This window comes from Heterodontus francisci, chromosome 11, assembly GCF_036365525.1.
Source record: "Heterodontus francisci isolate sHetFra1 chromosome 11, sHetFra1.hap1, whole genome shotgun sequence".
In the NCBI taxonomy this organism is placed as follows: Eukaryota; Metazoa; Chordata; class Chondrichthyes; order Heterodontiformes; family Heterodontidae; genus Heterodontus; species Heterodontus francisci.
This window is the reverse complement of record NC_090381.1, coordinates 65,942,246-65,965,217: the sequence shown is the minus strand read 5'-3', so window position 1 is coordinate 65,965,217 and position 22,972 is coordinate 65,942,246. Positions and strand designations below refer to the sequence as shown.

General features: G+C 44.4%; 1 protein-coding gene across 1 annotated transcript in view; it reads right to left on the bottom strand.

The window, feature by feature from the left end:
- Positions 1-22,972, bottom strand: part of LOC137375034 (neuroligin-1-like) — a 280,017-nt gene that overhangs the window by 101,595 nt on the left and 155,450 nt on the right. Inside the window, exon 3 of the mRNA XM_068041657.1 lies at positions 12,420-13,206. Within this exon, the coding sequence (XP_067897758.1) occupies positions 12,420-12,915 (496 nt within the window). The 5' untranslated portion in view covers positions 12,916-13,206. The remainder of the gene's footprint in view (positions 1-12,419; positions 13,207-22,972) is intronic.

Genomic DNA, 22,972 nt, shown 5'->3' with positions numbered 1-22,972 from the left:
CAAAATGATTAATTCTTATAATTAAAGTGCATTCTCTCTTTATTCTTATACCGTATATAATAGTAAATGTCCTTCATGTTTTCTTACTCCAGAAGCTAGCCGAGTGCGTCTACCCTGAGGCACAGTGTGGCTTTCGTGCAGAGAGATCGACCATTGACATGCTGTTCTCCCTTCGTCAGATACAGGAGAAATGCCGTGAACAACAGATGCCCCTCTACATTGCTTTCATTGATCTCACCAAAGCCTTTGACCTCGTCAGCAGACGTGGTCTCTTCAGACTACTAGAAAAGATCGGATGTCCACCAAAGCTACTAAGTATCATCACCTCATTCCATGACAATATGAAAGGCACAATTCAACATGGTGGCTCCTCATCAGAGCCCTTTCCTATCCTGAGTGGTGTGAAACAGGGCTGTGTTCTCGCACCCACACTTTTTGGGATTTTCTTCTCCCTGCTGCTTTCACATGCGTTCAAATCCTCTGAAGAAGGAATTTTCCTCCACACAAGATCAGGGGGCAGGTTGTTCAACCGTGCCCGTCTAAGAGCAAAGTCCAAAGTACGGAAAGTCCTCATCAGAGAACTCCTCTTTGCTGACGATGCTGCTTTAACATCTCACACTGAAGAGTGCCTGCAGAGTCTCATCGACAGGTTTGCGTCTGCCTGCAATGAATTTGGCCTAACCATCAGCCTCAAGAAAACGAACATCATGGGGCAGGACGTCAGAAATGCTCCATCCATCAATATTGGCGACCACGCTCTGGAAGTGGTTCAAGAGTTCACCGACCTAGGCTCAACTATCACCAGTAACCTGTCTCTAGATGCAGAAATCAACAAGCGCATGGGTAAGGCTTCCACTGCTATGTCCAGACTGGCCAAGAGAGTGTGGGAAAATGGCGCACTGACACGGAACACAAAAGTCCGAGTGTATCAGGCCTGTGTCCTCAGTACCTTGCTCTATGGCAGCGAGGCCTGGACAACGTATGCCAGCCAAGAGCGACGTCTCAATTCATTCCATCTTCGCTGCCTTCGGAGAATACTTGGCATCAGGTGGCAGGACTATATCTCCAACACAGAAGTCCTTGAAGCGGCCAACACCCCCAGCTTATACACACTACTGAGTCAGCGGCGCTTGAGATGGCTTGGTCATGTGAGCCGCATGGAAGATGGCAGGATCCCCAAAGACACATTGTACAGCGAGCTCGCCACTGGTATCAGACCCACCGGCCGTCCATGTCTCCGCTATAAAGACGTCTGCAAACGCGACATGAAATCGTGTGACATTGATCACAAGTCGTGGGAGTCAGTTGCCAGCATTCGCCAGAGCTGGCGGGCAGCCATAAAGACAGGGCTAAATTGTGGCGAGTCGAAGAGACTTAGTAGTTGGCAGGAAAAAAGACAGAGGCGCAAGGGGAGAGCCAACTGTGCAACAGCCCCAACAAACAAATTTCTCTGCAGCACCTGTGGAAGAGCCTGTCACTCCAGAATTGGCCTTTATAGCCACTCCAGGCGCTGCTTCACAAACCACTGACCACCTCCAGGCGCATATCCATTGTCTCTCGAGATAAGGAGGCCCAAAGATAAAGGCATATTTTATATGATCGAAGTAGAGTTTACTGTAATTAACAGTTTAATTGAATAATGATACATGCTATGCAAGTTCAAATATTAAAAAGTCTTTCTCCATAATACACACATTAAAAACATAATGACATGTATATGTATTATACATTTCACTTACATATTATGCAGAGGAGCTTTGAAAATTTGAGTTTCTTTTTTGTAAACTTCATTTGTATCAGAGTCTGTTAGCAACTTCATTAATGGCACTCTGACTTCATTGTCAATTTTAGTTTATATAAAAATAGCTGTAAATGTCACTACAGTACTAACATTTCACACTGCTGCTGGCTCCCCCTATTGAAATATCATAACGCCTCCTCCCCTCCTGGAAAGGTCTTAAGTGATTCTCAATTGAATTTCACTGCCAACCATTTAAATTCAAGGAAATCCCATGACCAATCAAAACATATGAAAAACAGAAACATGTACATTAAATACAGCTCATTCTGACACAAAAAAAAATCTTTGAGCCAAGCACCCACAGAAGCCAACAGCTAATGCGTTTTTGAAATGGAGGCAGCAATTTGAGATTGCACAAGAGATACTACAGCTAGAGGTCACTGCCTTTAAAACACTGCAAATGTAATTATACATTATCTGCTAATATTATTTGTAAATTTTTAACACCTCAGTATTAGAGTAGAATGAGACAATGTATTGGATCAAGATCATTGGATTAAGATTATCTATAACTTTTTCTTCGATATCTAACCTATACTTTTTGCTTCTCAATAAAAAATAGCATTTAAGTTTTGGGAGAGCTACAGTAATTTCACTCTTAAAAATCGCTTTCTCTGAATATATTTTTTTGATTTATTTGCAAGCACCTAAAGGGAAAAAAAACCTTTGCCATTAAAGGGCTAATATTGCAAGCAATTGTTCCAGCTATTATGTTGTATAATTATTTCACTTATCCATTTCAACATTGTGTACAACCACTATTTCAGGTTGTCAGAGAAAGCAACTAGCATTAAGAATTAACTCATTTTAACAAATACCACACCACCTCCACCCACCAAAATTATATGGGACAACAATTAAATGGGTCAAAAATACAGAAAAAAGGGCCGGAATTTCATATTGGGCAGGAGGCCCAGCCGAAAAGTCAGTGGCGAGCCTGCCTCCACTGGGCCTGGGGAGCCACACCAGGATTTTTTCGCTCCCCAGGCCCTTAATTGGACTTGGGCAGGACTTCCACCTCCTTAAGACAGGAAGTCCCACCTAATGGAGTTGCTGGCCAATCAGTGGGCCGGCAGCTCTTAATCCCAGCAGCGCCACTGGCCTACTACTGGGACTACACCCAGCTTCAGCAGGAAGAAGAAGGACAGCCCCGGAAAGAAGGCAAGTTTTTGGGGCTTCACTGGGGACAATTGGCCAGGCCCCAGCGAGGCAAGGGGTGGTTAGTTAAGGCAGGGGGGAAGTGTTGTGTGTTGGGGGCGGTTGGGGATTCGGGGGCGGCCCTCCATGGGGCACAGGGTGCCCAATCAGGAGGGGCCCCCAACCATCCCCAGCCCACAAGGAGGCCACCAGTTTTTCCCTGGCGGTGTTCATGGGACCTTTGCTGCCCACCCACCACAGGTAAAATACCTGTGGCGGTGGAGGGGGCCCATAAGTGGCAGTTAATTGGCCACTTAAGGGCCTGGAATAGCCCGGGGCAGGTGGACCATTTCTCGCTGCCGCCGCCCTGCATAAAATTTCATTAGAGGCGGGAAAGTGTCGGGAATGGCACCCTCCCCTCCACACAATTTTTCACCACCGACCCCCCCCCCACCCCCACCACCACCAGCCCACACATTGGGTGGCCGTAAAATTATGGAGAAGCTGCTTAAACATTGCAAAGCCAGTGCTTTTTACCATAATGTGATAAATGTAAATGATTTGCCACAGAATAACATCCTAAAAATCATGGGTTGATTGTGGGTTTGCCACTTCAGCTGCACAAAATGAGTCTGGTTGTAGGTCATTCGCCATAATTGGAATCAAAGACAGCGCATCAAGGAGAAACTGACCAGGAAGTTTACAACTATATCAAAGTTTCACGTGCAAGGTGGATTGATCACATCCAGAAGGAGTAAAATGGAGTTTGAAATCATTAACCAAAACAGGAACAAGATGAGGTAGAAACTGACAGGCAGAATGGAGATAACAGGAAGCAAAATTTGTTTTATAATTGCAGTACCCAAGGTAAACGTTGAAAATCACGGATGTCATACATGACAACTCAAGTGTCTAATCATGATCATGCCTTTTTCTATTTTATGCAGTCTTTGTGAATCATCTTCTAAATACAACAGTGAATTGTATAAAAACAATGAAGTTCCTATGATACCTTAAGTTACAGAGATGAAATCTATTAAGTGACAGTGAATCTGTCTGTATTGTTAGTGAGTAGTCAACATAATTAATAGTGTCATTTCAGATCCTGGAAACACAGGTGGCAATTTTGTATTGGACAGAAAACAACAGGAGTATAAACTCATTAAGACTTCACTGCATTTTTGAATGTTTGCCAGAAAAAAACAAATAATTTCTGTAAATATGGAAGTAACACAAAGCAATAGATAGGACTTTTTAAATTGGTAGTATTAATTGATTTATTTTATTTTTTATTTAATTTATTTAGAGATACTGCACTGAAACAGGCCCTTCGGCCCACTGAGTCTGTGCTGACCATCAACCACCCACTTATACTAATCCTACATTAATCCCATATTCCTACCGCATCCCCTCAACTCCCCTACCACCTACCTACACTAGGGGCAATTTACAATGGCCAATTTACCTATCACCCTGCAAGTCTTTGGCTGTGGGAGGAAACCGGAGCACCCAGCGGAAACCCACACGGTCACAGGGAGAACTTGCAAACTCCACACAGGCAGTACCCTGAATCGAATCCGGGTCACTGGAGCTGTGAGGCTACGGTGTTAACCACTGCACCACTGTGCCGCCCTAGAAGTATGATTAGAAATATGAAAAATTTCATTCATAGTCAATTGACCTGATTCTAAGGCTAGAAAATAATTCAGGCAGGGTTTCCACATTTGGACACAATCCACTAACCCTATTATAAATAACATCTACAGACATGCATTTTTTATGAGCTTTCAGGATCACAGAATTGTTACAGTGCAAAAGGAGGCCATTCGGCCTATCATGTCTGCACTGGCTCTCTGAAAGAGCAATTCCCTTAGATCCATTCTCCTGCCTTCTCCCTGTAACCCTGCACATGCTTAACAAGTTTTTCCATTAGCAGTCCAATAGCATTTTATATTTAGGCTTACACTAAAAGAATAACTATTTTAGCAAGGTACTAAAGGGCTACCAAAATGTAAGGATTATACCTCAGCAGAAGTCACTGTTTTCATTGAAAACTTTGGGAGATTTGGGAGAAGAGCCACCAGTATGTGGTCAGATAGCATAGCATCTTAGTCTAGCAACTGGTTCAGGTGTAAAATGGAAAGGCAAGGGCTTGGGCCTTCAACCTCGATATGGCAAATTCAAAATCTTAGCCTTGGGTTACAGTATGTGTGAAGGGTAAGCATTACCCAATGTAAAATCCCAGTTGCCCAGCAATATCGAAAGAGACCTGGGAGGAAGGCACTTGTCTGCCCTCTAAGCAGAGCAATATTTGGGGATGTTTTTTCAACATTTCTCTCATTGTCCAAGATAGAGACAGTAAATTCTCTTTTTTTCTTGTTCTCTCCTTTCTTAATACTGCAATGACCAGTGCTAATTTGAATTTGCCTTTGGCACTCCTTCATGACTTGAAATACATCATCCCTACATGCTCTTCCTCCTCCCTACATCACAGTATTGAAATTATGGCCTGTAACACAATATTGTACTTCATATTTTTTCCCCCCGGACTTCAAAACTGTAGAACATTTTGGTCCTAAAAGAGCTAAAAATTGGATACTGCCAGTCTTCGGGTACGGGGTTCGCTTTGAGCAATTACCCCACACCTTATCGAGGTGATGTAGATAGCATACAAACTTCATGCTGCCTGTTCATCGCCACGATTGTGACATGCAGCTCAACATGAAGTGTACCGCTGATAGGCTGCACACTCAGCAAGGAGCCAAAGTGTGTGCCTGCACTTCTTAAAGGTAGCCTGCACCTTTTAAAGGGGAGGTGCATTCAAGCTCCAGCAGCTGGTGGAACTGTCTTCAAAATTGTTTCAGAGAAGTAAGGAGTTCCAATTGATCAGCAGGCCAGAGAGAGGGCTCCCAGGTTCTCTGATATGATGATGCAGGCCTTAGTCCAGGCGGTGGAAAGGATGTGAGAGCTCATGTTTCTGCAGGGGGCCAGGAGGCTCTCCAGGTCCTACACTGTGAAGGAAATCGGAGCAGATAGCTACAGAAGCCCTGAGGACCTGGCTGCAGTATCACAAAAAGTTCATATGGGTGGTCAAGGTCAATGAACGCGTCTTCAAAGACCATCTCCCACCCACTGCACCTCTAACCTCACACACTGCTCAATGCACCACACCCCCATCATTCACCTATCAACAATCTCTAGCAATCAGGACTCATGCCTAGCATTCAGATGCTCCACCTCACCCTCACACACTTACCAGTACTGCAATGCCTTACCAATGCCTCTCACCCAGATCTCACAGATTCCACATACTTCCAGCTATTCAGCTATAACAGGAACATCACCTGAACACCTTGCAACACACTGACACTCTTCCCTCTCTCTTGCAGGACAAGGTCATACAAAACAGGAGGCAGTAGCAGAGAACCGGCAGGGAACAGGCACACCTGCATCTCCTGAGCCCCTTGGAGGAGACAGTGTTGCAAATTATTGGGCAGGCAGTGACTGATGTCTTTGCTTCCGGCATGGCCAAGAACATCTAGGATGACGCTATGTTTCTGTCTAATGTACCTTTTCAAATCCCACTTCACCTTCATACTGCTATTTGGCATGAAGTGCAAGCTGCAGATGGTGTGACCATGGACTTCTTGCCTTCCACCCACTTCCCTCACCCTCTGCATTTATGCTTTTAAGTACCCTACAGCTGCCACCTGGCCAGCCAGTGCAGCCTCACAACGAAGGGTGTGAGTAAGATCACACATCAGATAAAGAAGCACCAACACTTGATCTGACAATCCCAGCACCAGCTCAGATACTGGCACTGTATGTACTTTAGATGGCAATATAGAGGCAGGATTTGCTCATGGTGAGTCACTGGGCACAAGTGACTGAAGACAGGTCAGGAGGAAAAGATAGCAAATATGCCAACTCCCTTGAGGGCAATGTCACACAGGTTCTGCTGCAGAGGACTCAGATGAAGGCTTCCATGGAGCAGCATTGAGAAGGGCGATGGACATGCACACTGTGTCTGCAGTGTACCATCTACAAGATGCACTGCAGCAACTCTCTAAGGCTCCTTCGACAGCATCTTCCAAATCCACAACCTCTACCACCTGCAGATGCATGGGAACACCACCACTTGCAAGTTCCCCTCCAAGCCACACACCATCCTGACTTGGAACTATATTGCCATTCCTTCACTGTCGCTGGGTCAAAATCCTGGAACTCCCTTCCGAACAGCACTGTTGGTGTACCTACATCCCAAGAACTGCAGCGGTTCAAGAAGGCAGCTCACCACCACCTTCTCAAAGGCAATTAGGGATGAGCAATAAATGCTGGCCAAGCCAGCGATGTCCACATCCCATGAACGAAAAAAAAAGATGTTTGGTACATTGGCATGCCTGCCAGACAGCCTGTTGTTATTGAAGCATGGAGGAGTCCAGCTCCAAATTGGAACAGACCTTGTAGCCCATCCTTTCCAGCCGGGAAGTGGTGACCAACTCCAATACAGCACTTAGGAATACAGCTGTGATGCAGCATCTGTCTCAGCTTTCATTGCAGCACAGGCGGAAGCCATCCAACATCTCAGTGCTGCAGTGGAAGTTCAAGCCGAGGCCATGAGATCCATGCTTGTTGCCATGGCGCCATGCAGGATCAGACTGCTGCCATCATGGCTGCATATTATCAGTGCTCAAAGGGGAATGCAGGCTCTGACAGCAGTCCAGCGATCTGTCCTCCAGCAGATTACTAGGATTGCAGAGGTGCCACCAGTGGCTGCATGGTGCATAAACCTGCTGTCCACTCTCAGGAGAACAGCATTCCTGCTCCGACCACTGCCATTCTGCCAGTGCCCTTGCTATTACCAGACTGTGGCCAAACATGCTGAGGTAGGGCAGCCCGAAGCCGAGCCCTCAATACCCAGTGATGCTTGAGATCATCCTGCAGAGCCATCTGCAGCCTCCCCTAGTGAAAGTCAGCAGCCTTCCACCAGCTATGCTGCAGCCCTTGGGGCAGCACTGTGTTGGAGCACTAGGCCTGGCAAAGGCATCCCAAGACAAGCATTAAGGGAATGCTCAAGGGTGTTTAGTTCAATTTTGTATGTATTATTGAAAGTGTTGTTGGATAAAGTTGTTATGGAAAGATTTTGGAGTGTCTTTTGGACACTGTGATGGCCCATAACGGAGAGATGGATAGGTGGAGCAGTGGTGATGTGGGCAAAATTTTAGGGATCCTGGAATATGATTAACTATTCACAGGCAGTCCTTTTGGACCTATGGGGTCCAGGATGTCTTCTCCCTTCTTTCTGCTCCTCCTTTCCTGGGGTCCTCGCTGAAAACCTGGTGGCAAGAGCTGTGCCCATATGACAGCCAGGTTGTGTAGCAAGCAGCAGAAAATCACGAATTTGGAGATGTACTCTGCATGTAATGGTCCAGGCAATGTAACAGTTGTTTTAAAATGCTGATGGTTTGCTCCATGACTTTCCTGGTGGCATTATGGCTCTCGCCCTACGCACGCTGTCCATGTGTGGTCAGGTAGCGGAGGGGAATCATGAGCCATGTGTAGAATGAGTAGCCCCACTCACCCCAGTAAAGCAGTTTGCCCTGGTGGTTCAAATGTGGCAGGAATGGTAGACAGGCGCAGGATGAAAACATTGTGGCTGCTGCCAGGATAACAGGCATTCACCAGCATGGTGCTTTGTGCATGTTTGTATACCTGCTGCATGTTAAGGGAGCAATACCAGTATATCTCCCCGTTGATATGTGGCTTCCACAGAGCCATATGCATGCAAGTAGGTGACTTCCTGCACTACTGGGAATCCCGCTACCCTGGCAAAACCATGTTCCCACTCCTCCTGCTTCCCTCTGGTTAGAAAGAAAATTATGAAGTCCTCTCTCCTTGTGTACATGCCATCCTTGATGCAGCAATGCATGGAAAAACTGTGAAATGTTGGAAATGTCACAGGCCCTAGCCTGAAAGGATCTCCAAGCATAGGAATTGAGGGCCACGGTAATCTTCATGACCACTGGCAGTGCAGACCTTGCCCCGCTGTGCAACTACAAGTCTGATTGGAGGAGGTGGCACAGTTCATTGACCACCTATTTGGTGAATCATAGCTGCCTCAGCCACTACTCCTGGCTGAAGTATAGGTAGAAGTACTCCCTAAAGACCTGAGATGGGTAAAGCCTTCCACTGAAAGCCCTCCTCCTGCTCCCACAGTGCACGGTTTCCCCTCTCTGCAGCCTGTGCTCCATATCCCTGTCATGCTGTAGTCCAAGAGGGATGGCAATTATATCCCCCATGAGTATTGGCAGGTTTTCTGCTGACAGGCCTTCAAACTCCTCTGAACTCCTTGGAAAAGTTCAGCACCACTCCCTTCTGATTCCAAAAGGTTTTCAAAACTCCTCCGACACCAGAGTACACAGTACTTCCATCAACTCTGCAGCAGCAAAGGTAAGTCAAAGGCACCTCACTTAAAAGTTCCATGCCGATACCTTTAAATAATGCTTGTGGGAGCTGCCTTGTGCAGCTGAACATGTGTTCAGCTGAAAGTGTTTGAGGGCCTACAAAGTGCAAAATGGCAAGCCAGGTTCCAAATCAGCATCAGAGGCTGGGTGACATCATGATCTGCCCACTCTCACACTTCTGATGCATGCACAGCAGGCCCGTGCCAGCAGCCTTACAAGCATGTCGCGGCATGCGGGCCACAAGGGAAGCAAATTTGTCACCATTTTCGGGACTCTAGACTTCCATAGCACCAACAATAGTAGCGCTACGGAGCCAAATTTTGTGGTTTGAAAATCCAAGGGTGGTGAGAGGCGGGTAATCCCTGCAATTCTGCCAGGATCATACCCACTATGCAGCTCTGCCACTGAATTGCATGAAGTCAGGGGGAGGAGTCTGTAAGAGCAGCTTTTTGGCAGTGCAGCAGTGCCGCTTAATAATAAAAAAAATGTTTCTTCCTGGACTTTTGCCAGGAAGTGGGGGTGGGCGGGAGGGGTGAGCCCAAGCCCCAACCAGAGCCTGGACCCTGCTGGTATGCCGCATTTGCACCCTTTGGAGGCCAGTACATCTCACCTCACTGGGAATGTCAGCCTCCAACCATATGTCGGATCCCAATGAGGTTGAGAAAGCAGGATTTCCCAGCATAGTATATTCTTAACCCTGCTCCCATGCTTCTTACACCAGTAGCTTTGTTGGAGTGGGATTGACTCTGCCCGAATGGCCAAGCAAATTCAGACCCCTTTCGTCTGCAACCTTCAGGCTTTTAAAATCCAAACTTGTTGACACCTAACTGCTACTTTATTTAGCTTGTCTTCCCTTTTCGTCTTTGCAATTTTGGTGATATTCTGTACTAAAGACCACAGCCCATCCTCAAGATCACTCAACAAAAAAGAGGTTGCAAGTTTACTGAGGTCATACGACATGCACAGGAATACATCTGTGTATTATAATGAACTTGAAAATCACTTGCTGAAATATTTTACATGAAAAGTAAAATACTTGAAGATGCCAGATTTTGTTTTAAAATTGAGATCTTTGTGTTACCGTAAATAAAAAGCTGTTTTTTCCAAAAAACATTAGCAGTAACAGATTGACAAAAGTAAAATGGGGCACCAGAACCTTTTAAACCTCTTCGCAGAGCAAATTTTTATTTGACTGTGAGTAAAGCTCCTCGGCATCAGTAGAAATGGCTAGTGAATGGCAAAAGGAAAGTGAATAAAAATTTTAAGATAAAGTATGCTGTTTTAATGATTCAATTTAACATGAAAGTGTTAGGGACCTTGTTTGTTGGTTTCTGCAGCAGAATGTTTCAGTTCTGCTGGTAAGGTTTGTTATTTTACTATTCCTTTGTGCTACTCCCACTTTTTCCACTACTCAAACCCCTGTTAATTCAAAGTCACCAGGATGGTGACTTTTGAATTGTGCTATTTTATTCCTACAGTTGATCAATTTGAATTCATTGATATTTCAAATTTTAACATAAAAAAATGAATAGACTGTTAGATAGCTACACGCTCCCAAATTTGCAGTGAAAAGTAGCACGAAGGCTATGGACCTGAACCCTGTCCATCAAAATATAAAAACTATGGGTTTCTTTACATCTACATTCAAATCCTTTTACTGCATTGTGTCTATCTAGACTCTGTATAAGGCTGGTTTGCTTACATGTTGATACCACTGTTTTCATAGTTTGTTCTGAAATATTTGATGCCTATGTCATATTGTAATAAGAGAACACAATCCATACGTGGTAGGAAAGTTCAATGGCCCTGAATTTCTTTGGGCTTTCTGCCACTGTACTGCCATAACTTCATTATAAGTGTGGCAGAAACTCCTTTTTTATGTGTAAACAGGGTTAAAAGCTATGGCAGGGCAGCGACAGTAAGTCCAAGGACAATATCTTAAATAATCACTTGATTTCTTGACAAGTCACTGCCAATAATCACTGAAATAATGCCAATAATTAAAAATAAAATGAAAAATGCCAAGCAAAAAACAAAATTGGACAAGTTAAATTGTGTGGTTGATGGTAACAGAAACTACTGTTGATGGAAGATTTCATCACCATGGAGTAGTTTGCTGTGGTAGCATACATAAAGACTTAAGTAGTCTACTTTTGCTTTTTAGCTATTTTAAAATATACTTTTTGACAAATTAGAATATTTTATAGAAAACATAATCATTTGAAAGCTTGGAGTCTCTAAATAATAGCACATATAAATAACAGATAAAATACATGAAAAGGTCTAGTGTAAATATAACTTGTCTTATTGTCTAGGTAGCGAAATGAAAAACAAATAATCATATAAAAGTTATGTTCTGCTTTATTAGTGCTGTCTTTTAAGCAAGTTTTATATCCATGCTTTCTGATGTGTGCACTAATGTCATAAATTACATGACATTTGCTGACCTTTGCCTCAAAGTATCAGTGGTGGTCTCTGGATGAGAAGTACAACCTCTTCTGCTCCAAGCTTTATACATACCTCCTTTTCTACATATTTTCTTGCCGGGTTTTCTGGAACATTCCTTCGATATTCTTTTTACTGAAAAATGAATAAAAGACTAAAAAATAACATGAGCTCCGTCACAGACAGTAGGAGCATGCAATACCACCGACTGACTTAAAATTGTCCTTTCTACAAAGTCAGACTTTCAACTCATTGTGTCTGCACACACAATGAGCAAATTATGCACCTTTTCTTAAGTCAGTGAGGGGGGATTGAGAACCAATATCCACCTCGATAGTCGTGCCATGGCAGGGGGAGAATGAGTGGGGACAGAATACAGATCTGATGCATTGGGAAAGCTTCATGCGTATACATACATAGATACACACACACACACACATACACACACACAGACACAGACACACACAAACCACAGCATGCAAACATTATGTCATGCTTCCTAAACAAAGTAAGATACAACATTCAGTAAAGATTAAAATTAGATTTCCCTGTTCCTTATGGCTTACACTCACCATCTTCAGTAGGCACATATATGTTTAGAAAGAGGCAATCTTCATTCTGTTCTTGGACATAAGAAGCAATTACTTCCAAGTTGGCAGTAAACCACACTGGGAGCATAACATCTGGCAACATACCATGTATATTCTGAGGACAGACTGGTGCAAAATGGGTGGCATTTCGGATTTCTGACCAAGAAGAGGGGGGTTCAGGGGGCTGGAAGCGGCGATCTCCCGTTGGTGAAGCAGCATATGGTATGCCAAGATATTGGATTACTGGACCCAAGATTTCATTACTCAGTTCTTTTTTAATCCCCCTCAGCCTGCCATAATTGGTATTCACCACTGGGTAGGTGTCATCTAGTTTCTGGCAGAGCACCAGGTTACCCTTTAATGTAAATCCGAGAATCCAAAGAATGAAAGTTATATCAAATCCCATTCGCAGCGGATGCATCATCACCATGCTCAATATGCATTTAAGCCATGGTGGCCTCTCCTGATGAAGTGACATGGTATACAATGGGTGTCCACAAATATAGAAACAAAAATCCTGCTTGATATCCGGATGAAATCTCAGCAAGCTACGAGGTGTTGTTTAGTACAGAGTCGTAAGGCAAATCTCAGAAGCTTTCAATATCAGAAATATTTCCCCATGGATTTCATAATTGATGATATACCTGCACTTGATGCTATTTTTCAGTCAACATCCTAAAATTTCTTTCCTGTGGCAACATGAAGAAATTGATTATCCACGGTGGATTTCCTTTGACAAATCAACTATAGGTATCAGGATATTTGTGGCCTGTAAGATATAAATATTGTAAATATCAAAATAAATTCCAAAGTTAATATTTTATATTATAAAGTTTTACATTTATTCATTTACATGCAAAAAGATTCTAAGTATACTTTTTAAAAAAATAAGAACTCTTGCTGCTGACTTTATATTTCTAGTCAAATTACTGTTGGTAATATCAGCAGATAGAACAATTGTCTGTCCTTTACTTTAAAAGAGATGTTAGCACTTGCATTACAATAGTGGACAGAGAAACATCATATTTCAAGCATTCATCGATTAATATGAACAAGAGTAATTCCAGCTTTTCCTTCTTCGCAGGCTGACTGATAGGAATAGAGAGATATGTATGAATGCCATATTCCATTTTGTTCCATGACTAGCATGCAGAATCTGTGCTTATAGTCGAACAAAACAACCATCAATTCTCTCACCAACAAAAGGAGAAGCAATCTACTGTAATGTAAATGTCCATCTATTTACATGTCTGAAAGTTGCCAAAGCTTATTCCCAGCTGCACCAAGTGGGCATAGATCACGGATGGTGGCACTGATACTTGAATCCATGATGATTTGGATGGGAGGGCAGACATGTACTGTTTGCTTTGTATGATTCCTCATATATGATAATGAGGAAGTTTAACTGAAATATAAATAAATTATCTAGAAATACCATAAAAAGATTTTCTTTCACTCGAAAAATTCCACACAAATTTATTTTTCTAGATTTTTAAAATTTTAATCTGTGGTATGAACTATGATTCTATATCTATATACATATTAGCACAACACAATAATTGACTACAGTGAAATAATTTACATGCAATTGTTACAGTTTCAAGAATTTTAATACCATCTTCTTTCTCAAAAATTCAATTGGCAGCTCCCATAAGTGGACCATTGTCCTTGTAGTTACATGCAGTGGATTGACATACCAGAGGTTTACTAAATGACGAAAAATTTCTGTTGCAAACAAATTAGAAGCAGCATAACAAAAGGAGTAATTTTCTAGTACAGAGTCTCAATTTGTGAGAGATCAGAAAATCCCAAGTTTCTGCTCATTAATTTTAATAGATGAAAATCATGGGAAATGATCACCCAATAAGCATTTTTTTGGGCAAAGCTCACTTCCAGAAATGCATTTTCATAAGTTTGTCTCATAAAAGTACAGATATATATATAAAACATAGCTCCAATTAGAATGTATATAAAATTGGTTACCCTTCGTAATTACAGCTGATTTAATTTAATACATTTGTCTATTTGATAAAATTATTGATACAGTAATGTGAACTCTTTCTGTCACTACCTCAAACCATTTTTTTTGTGTAGGTTAGCTCATAACTGTTCCAGTCAACTATCTCCTTTGCTGTGTTGTCTAAAAGGGATCAAAACTAATGTTCTGTTCCTCAGATCAAATCAAAATAGATCTCATGCACCTTTCTGAATAATACAGGAGATTGCAGCAACAAAAATTAAGTTCACAAATAAACATAATTTAAAAATTTAATCACTTGCAAAAAACACTATTCCATCTACTCAGATAAAAAACTATGTGTACAAGTCAAGTAAGTTTGTTAATAAATTTAAACAAAGTCTTCCCAATGGAATAATCAATGCTGTTTCAGGGGCTGATTATATATAATGCTGATCCCCTACACTGATCAAACCCGTAGATAAGGGTGGTGCTGTTGTTGTCTGGGGTACCGACCTCCACCTTACAGAGGCTGAGCGCCAACTCTCAGACACTTCTTCCTACCTCCCCTTGGATCATGACCCCACCACCGAACATCAAGCTACTGTCCACAGGACTGTCACTGACCTCATCTCCTCCAGAGGTCTTCCCTCCACAGCTTCCAACCTCATAGTTGTGCAACCCCAGACAGCCCGCTTCGACCACCTTCCTAAAATCCACAAACAGGACTGTCCTGGCAGACCCATCGTTTCAGTCTGTTCCTGCCCCACTGAACTTATTTCTTCTGATCTTGACTCTGTCTTGTCATTTTGACAACTTCCAGTTTCCTGGCCCTAACTGCCTCCTCTTCACTATGGACGTCCAATCTCTCTATACCTCCATCCCCCACCAGGATGGTTTGAGGGTTCTCTGCTTCTTCCTTGAACAGAGGCCCAACCAGTCCCTATTCACCACCACCCTCCTCCGCCTGGCTGAACATGTTCTCACATTGAACAATTTCTTCTTCAACTCCACTCACTTCCTTCAAATAAAAGGTGTTGCTATAGGTTCCCGCATGGGTCCTAGTTATGCCTGTCTTTTTGTGGGATATGTTGAACATTCTTTATTCCAGTCCTACTCAGGCCCCCTCCTCCAACTCTTTTTCTGGTACATTGATGACTGTATCGGTGCCATTTCCTGCTCCCGCCTCGAACTGGAAAACTTTATCAACTTTGCTTCCAATTTCCACCCTTCTCTCACCTTTACATGTTCCATCTCTGACACTTCCCTTCCCTTCCTTGACTTCCCTGTCTCCATCTCTGGGGATAGGCTGTTCGCTAATATTCATTAGAAGCTAGCCGACTCCCACAGCTACCTCGACTACACTTCTTCAAACCCTGCCTCCTGTAAGGACTTCATTCCATTCTCCCAGTTTCTCCGTCTCCGACGCATCTACTCTGATGATGCAATCTTCCACAACAGTGCCTCTTCCTTTGTCTTCCTTTTTCCTCAACTGAGGATTCTCCACCACTGTGGTTGACAGGGCCTTCAGCTGTATTCGGCCCATTTCCCGCACTTCTGCTTCACACCTTCCCCTCCCTCCCAGAACCACGACACGGTTCCCCTTGTCCTCACTTTCCACCCCACCAGCCTCCTCATTCAGAGAATTATCCTCCGCCATTTCCGCCACCTCCAGCATGATGCCACCACCAAACGCATCTTCCCCTCCCCTCCCCTATCAGCATTCCAAAGGGATCGTTCCCTCCGTGACACCCTGGTCTACTCCTCCATTACCCCCAACACCTCGTCCCCTTCCCATGGCATCTTCCTATGCAATCGCAGGAGGTAATACCTGCCCTTTTACCTCCTTTCTCCTCACTATCCAAGGCCCCAAACACTCCTTTCCTTTCAGGTGAAGCAGCGATTTACTTGTACATCTTTCAATTTAGTATACTGTATTCACTGCTCACAATGTGGTCTCCTCTACATTGGGGAGACCAAACACAGATGGGGTGACCGCTTTGCGGAACACCTCCGCTCAGTCCGAAAGCATGACCCTGAGCTTCTGGTTCCTTGCCATTTCAACACTTCCCCCCTGCTCTCATGTCAACATGTCAACATGTCACCGGCCTGCTCCAGTGTTCCAGCAAACATCAACGCAAGCTCGAGGAGCAGCACCTAATCTTTCAATTAGGCACTCTACAGCCTTGCGGACTGAACATTGAGTTCAATAACTTCAGAGCATGACTGGCCTTTTGTTAATATTTTATTTTTTAACCATGTGCCTGCTTTTCATGTAGTCAGAGCTGCTCATTATTCCGCTATTAACAGTCTCTTGAGACTAATGCTTCGTATTTCACCACAAGCATTAACACATGCTTTGCCTTTGTCCCAGGACAGCTTTGTTATTTAATCTCCCTCTGCCCTATCAAACACTTTCCTCTTTGTTCTCTCCCCCACCCCCCTCTCCTTCACTTGCTTAAAACCTAATTCTTTTCTAACCTTTGCCAGTTCTGATGAAAGGTCACAGAACTGAAACATTAACTTTGCTTTTCCCTCCACAGATGCTGCCAGACCTAAGTATTTCCAGTACTTTTCGTTTCTGTTTTAGGGGTACCCTGTTACTTGACAAACAGAACATCTCAGAGGAAAAATGTATTTAGGCCTATCTTCAGGCGTAGGAATTACAATGCACGATCACCCCATGCCCGGTCCCTTTGGGCAGGCAGCACACAAATTGCATGTTGCCTCCTCATCTAAATGATTTTAGCATTCAGCCAACTGTGACCTGCGCTGCTGACTGGCTGCACACTGAAAAGGCTAGCCATGTTTCAGTTAGCTTGCATGTCTTAAAGGCAGCTCGCCCATCTTGAAGGTTCACTAGATTGATTCCTGAGATAAGACGTCGAGTGGAATGGGCCTCAACTCCCTGGAGTTTAGAAAAGTGAGAAGCAATCTCATTGAAACCTATAAAATTCAGAGATAGCTTGACAGGATAGATGCTGGATAGAGGATAGAGGTTGTTTCCCCAGGCTGGAGAGTCTAGAACTAGGAGGTATAGTCTCAGTACAATAGATCGATCATTTAAGTCTGAGATGAAAAGGAATTTCTTTGCTTAGAGGGTTGTGAATCTTTGGAATTCTCTACCCCAGACAGCTGTGGCTGCTCAGTCATTGACTGTATTCAAGGCTGAGATAGATTTTTGGACTCACAAGGGATATGGGGATTGGGCAGGAAAGTGGAATTGAGGTCCAAGATTAGCCATGATCTTATTGAATGATGGAGGAGGTTTGAGGGGCAGTATAGAGTCATAGAGTTATTTAGTACAGAAACAGGCCCTTCGGCCCAACGCGCCTGCGCCGACCATCAAGCACCCATCCAATCTAATCCCATTTTCCCACACTTGGCCCATAACCTTGTATGCTGTGGCGTTTCAAGTGCTCATCTAAATACTTATTAAATGTTGTGAGAGTTCCTGCCTCTACCACCTATTAAGGGAGTGAGTTCCAGATTCCAACCACCCTCTGGGTGAAAAATGTTTTCCTCAACTCCCCTCTAAACCTCCTGCCCCTTACCTTAAATCTATGCCCCCTGGTTATTGACCCCTCTGCTAAGGGAAAAAGTTTCTTCCTATCTATCCTATCAATGCCTCTCATAATTTTGTATACCTCAATCAGGTCGCCCCTCAGCCTTCTCCGCTCCAAGGAAAACAACCCTAGCCTGTCTAGTCTCTCTTCATAGCTGAAATGCTCCAGCCCAGGCAACATCCTGATGAATCTCCTCTGCACCCTCTCCAGTGCAATCACATCCTTCCTATAGTGTGGTGACCAGAACTGTACACAGTACTCCAGCTATGGCCTAACCAGCGTTTTATACAGCTCTATCATAACCTCCCTGCTTTTATATTCTTCCTAACCACCTTATCTACCTGTGCTGTTGCCTTCAGTGATTTATGGTCAAGCACCCCAAGGTCCCTCTGACCTTCTGTATTCCCAAGGGTCCTCATCCATTGTATATTCAATTGCCTTGTTAGTCCTCCCAAAGTGCATCACCTCACACTTCTCAGGATTAAATTCCATCTGCCACTGTTCCACCCATCTTACCAGCCCAATTATATTGTCCTGTAATCTAAGGCTTTCCTCCTCACTATTTGCGACACCACCAATTTTCGTGTCATCTGTGAACTTACTGATCATGCCTCCTATATTCACGTCTAAATCATTAATGTACACTACAAACAGTAAGGGTCCCAGCACCGATCCCTGCGGTACCCCATTGGTCACAGGCCTCCATTTGCAGAAACAACCCTCGACCTCCTTTCACTAAGCCAATTTTGGATCCAATTTGCTCTTACCTTCTTAACTAGTCTCCCACATGGTACATTATCAAAAGCCTTACTGAAGTCCATGTAGACTACATCAACTGCTTTACCCTCACCTATGCATTAAGTCACCTCCTCGAAAAATTCAATCAAATTTGTTAGACACAATCTCTCCCTGACAAAGCCATGCTGACTATCCCTGATAAATCCCTGCCTCTCCAAGTGGAGATTAATCCTGTGTCTCAGAATTTTTTCCAATAATTTGCCTACCACTGATGTTAGACTCACAGGCCTATAATTACCTGGTTTAAACCTGCTATCCTTCTTGAATAATGGTACCACATTCGCTGTCCTTCAGTCCTCTGGTACCTCTCCTGTGGCCAGAGAGGATTTGAAAATTTATGTCAGAACCCCTGCTATCTCCTCCCTTGCCTCAAATAGCAGCCTGGGATACATCTCATCTGGGCCTGGGGATTTATCCATGATCTACTCCTGCTTCTATTTCTTGTGTTTTTATGTTCTTCAAGGGGAATGCACTCAATTAACAGAAGTTGCTGCAGACCGTATATGGAAGGCTTGAAGAAAAGCAAAAGCATATCAAATGGAGCAGCAGGCAAGAGAGAGGATGCCCAGGTTTTCTGATGAGGCACTGGAGGTATTTGTACAGGAGGTGGAAAGGAGGCGAGAGGCAATGTTCCTGCAGGGGGCCAGGAGGGCCTCAAGGCACGCCCTGAGAAGGGAATGGGAGCAAGTGGCCAGGGAGGTCAATTCGTGGACTCTGGTCCTCAGGACCTGCTGCAAGAAAATCAATGACCTTACATGGATCAAGGTCAGTGAATTCATCTTTACATGACATCTCCTACTCATCACTACACCAATTGCTCAATGTACCACACTCATATCACTCACGAATTTCTGACAACTGAATCGGGCCCAACATTCAGAAGGTCTTAGACCTGAAACAGTAACTCTGTTTCTCTCTCCACAGCCAGACAGCTGAATATTTCAACACTTTTTGTTTTAATTCAGATATTCTACCTTACCCTCACATACTTACCAATGCTAGCCTCTCATATCTTTTGCTGCTTCCACATACCTGCAGCTATTCAATTATGTCTGGCACATCACCCAAACACTTTGCAACACACTCACTGATTTTCTTGCCTCTCTCTTGCAGGACATAACAGAAGGGAGCAGAGCAGAACCAGAGAGGATTAAGCACGCCTGCATCACCTGTGCTTTTTGGAGGAATCCATTACAGAGGCCATTACATCCTGTGTCACCGAGGCCAAGCAGGATGATGGCATATTCCTGTTTATGCCCTTCATCCTGCTGTCTGACATGAAGTGCAAGCTGCCAATCGTGTGTCCAAAGACCTCTTGCTTTTCATGCACCCCCTTACCTCAGCCAACCCTCCCCTTTTGCATTTCTGCTTTCAGATACCCAAAGAACTGCTACCTGGTCAGCCACTGAAGCCTCATAAGGAAGGGTGACAGCAACACCAGACTTCCGATGAAGAAGCATGATAATTTGAACTGACACTCCCATGCCCCAGCTGAGATACTGGCACTGCATGTACTATAGACAGTAGTATAGAGTCAGGATATGCACACGGTGAGTCACTGGGCACGAGTGGGCTGCACAGGCCGGGGGAAAGAATAGTTCATATTCCAGCTCAGCAAAGGGTGCGATCGCAGATGGATTCTGCTGCAGGGGACTAAGATGAGGACTTCAATGGGGCAGCATACAGGAGAACAGTGATGGTCATTCACACCGAGATGCTTGGTGCATTGGCAGGCATGCCAGACAGCCTGTTGTCATTTTTAAGGAGCATGGAGGAGTCCGGCTGTATTTTGGCACAGACCTTTAGCCCATCTTTTCCAGCATGGAAATGGTTGCCAACTCCATGACTGCACTGGTGGACCCAGTCGTGATGCAACATCCAATGACTGATGTCTCAGTTTCCACTGCAGCACAGGTGGAAGCCACCAAATGTCTCAGTGCTGCAGTGAAGCTCAGACTGAGGTCAAAAGATTCATGCTTAGTGCCAATCAGGCTCAGACTGCTGCCATCACAGCTGCAGATGGCAGGGCAGCACTAAGGGAGTGGTCAGTAGCTTTGTGGTACACAAACCTGCCATCCTCTCATGATGACAGCATTCATGCACCATCACTGCTACTCTGTCAGTGCCCTTGCTGTTGCCTTTCACCCAGCCAGCCCCGACTGCTCCGGCCCATGCTGAGGTGGGGCAGTCTAAAGCCAGGCATACAAGCCCCAGACCTGCTTGAGATCATCCTGCAAGGCCATCTGCAATCTCCCCCAGCAAAAGGCAGCAGCCTTCCACCAGCCATGCTGCAGCCACTGGGACAGCACTGTGTAGTAGCGCTAAGACAGGCAACAGCAGCCTTAAGATAAGCACTAGGGAATGCACAATAATGAATAGTTCAGTTTTGTAGGTATTATTGGAAGTGTTATCAGATAAATTTGTTATGAAAAGGGCTTTTTATTGGTGCCTTATATTTCAAGACTTTGACCAAGATGACACTCTGTTCTAGCAGAGCTGACACAACATTATTTTCAGAGTCTAAATTGAGGGGACTCTCAGTGCTGCTTGTCAGCACTGAGTGTGAAGAAGGGAGTTTGGTAAGTGAGTGAATTTTAAGGGTTAATCTCTCAAGACTAGTTTTTGTTTTGTTTACATCTAGCAATTAATTGAAATTCCTGTTTCAGTTAAGAGGTAAGCTAGGTTTCTTGCCATTTTAAACAGGGGTATACTAACACTCTGAGAGTAGCTGTAGCTAGTTAACTAGGTAGCTAGCTTAAACTGGTTTCTGAGCTTTAGCAGAGCTCTAGCAGAGCTGACACAGCATTGTTTTCAGAGTATAAATTCAGGGGACTCTCAGTGCTGCTGGAGAACACAGTGTGAAAAAGGGAGTTTGGTAATTGAGGGAGTTCGATAAGGAGGGGAATTATAAATTAAGAAGAAAATAAATTTGAGCGCACAGAGTATAAAGTGGGAGTTTGGTGCGTGAGGGAGGGGCTACTTTCTTTCCTTTCTTTCTTTCTTTCTTCAACTTTTTTGCAGCCTCCAATAGCTGCCTCTCTCTTTGGTATAAGGGAAGAAGTTGATTGGTGAGTAACTGGTAAGTTATTTTACTTCTGATTGTAATAAGAAGTTTTTAAAGTTAAGTTGTGGCAGGTTAGCTCAGCCAAGTGTCCTGCGATATGTGGGAAGTCATGGATGAACCATATGTGCTCGACGAACATATCTGCAGGAAGTGTCACTGGCTGCAGAACTCACTGTTGTGCATCCGCAAGGCAGAGGACTACGTGGATAGCACATTTAGGGAGGTGGTCACATTGCAGGTTAGGAGCATGCAGGCAGAGAGGGAATGGATGGCCACCAGGCAGTCTAGGAGACCAGGCAGGCAGTGCAGGAGTCCCCTGAATCTATCTTGCTTGCTAATCAGTTCTCCATTTTGGATCCTGGTGAGTGCGATGGTTCCTTGGGGGAGTGCAGCCACAGCAAAGTCCGTGGCACCGTAGGTGGCTCAGCTGCACAGGAGGGGTGGAAGAAAAGTGGAAGAGCAATAGTGATAAGGGATTCTATAGTCAGGGGATCAGACAGGCATTTCTGTGGCAGTAAACATGACTCCAGGGTGGTGTGTTGCCTCCCTGGTGCCAGGGTCAAGGATGTCATGGAGCAGCTGCAGGACATTCTTCTGGGGAAGGGTAAATGGCCAGAGGTTGTGGTCCACATTAATAAGAAGCAGGACCTCAAGAGCAGTAATCTCAGGACTACTCCCACTGCCAAATGCTAGTGAGCAGAGGAATAGGAGGATTGATCGATTGAACACATGGCTAGAGAACTGGTGTAGGATGGAGGGCATCAGATTACTGAGGCATTGGGACCAGTTCTGGGGCAGGTGGGATCTGTACAAGATAGACCGGCTACACCGTAACAGGACTGGAACTAACATCCTCACAGGGAGATTTGCCAGTGCTGTTCGGGAGGGTTTAAACTACTTGTAACGGGGAAGGGAACCTGAGTGGCAGCTCAAATTGGAAGGAAGTAAAGCTGGTAACAGGAGGTAGAAAAGTAGCAAGTGGCATTTGAAGGCAGGCGAAACAAAGGCGAGCATCAACTAGACTTAGAATGCAGAATGTCAAGAAGACAAGGTTAAGGGCCCTCTACCTGAATGCACGCAGCATTCGCAACAGGGTAGATGACTTAAAGGCCCAAATAGAGGTAAATGGGTATGAGCTAACTGCCATTGC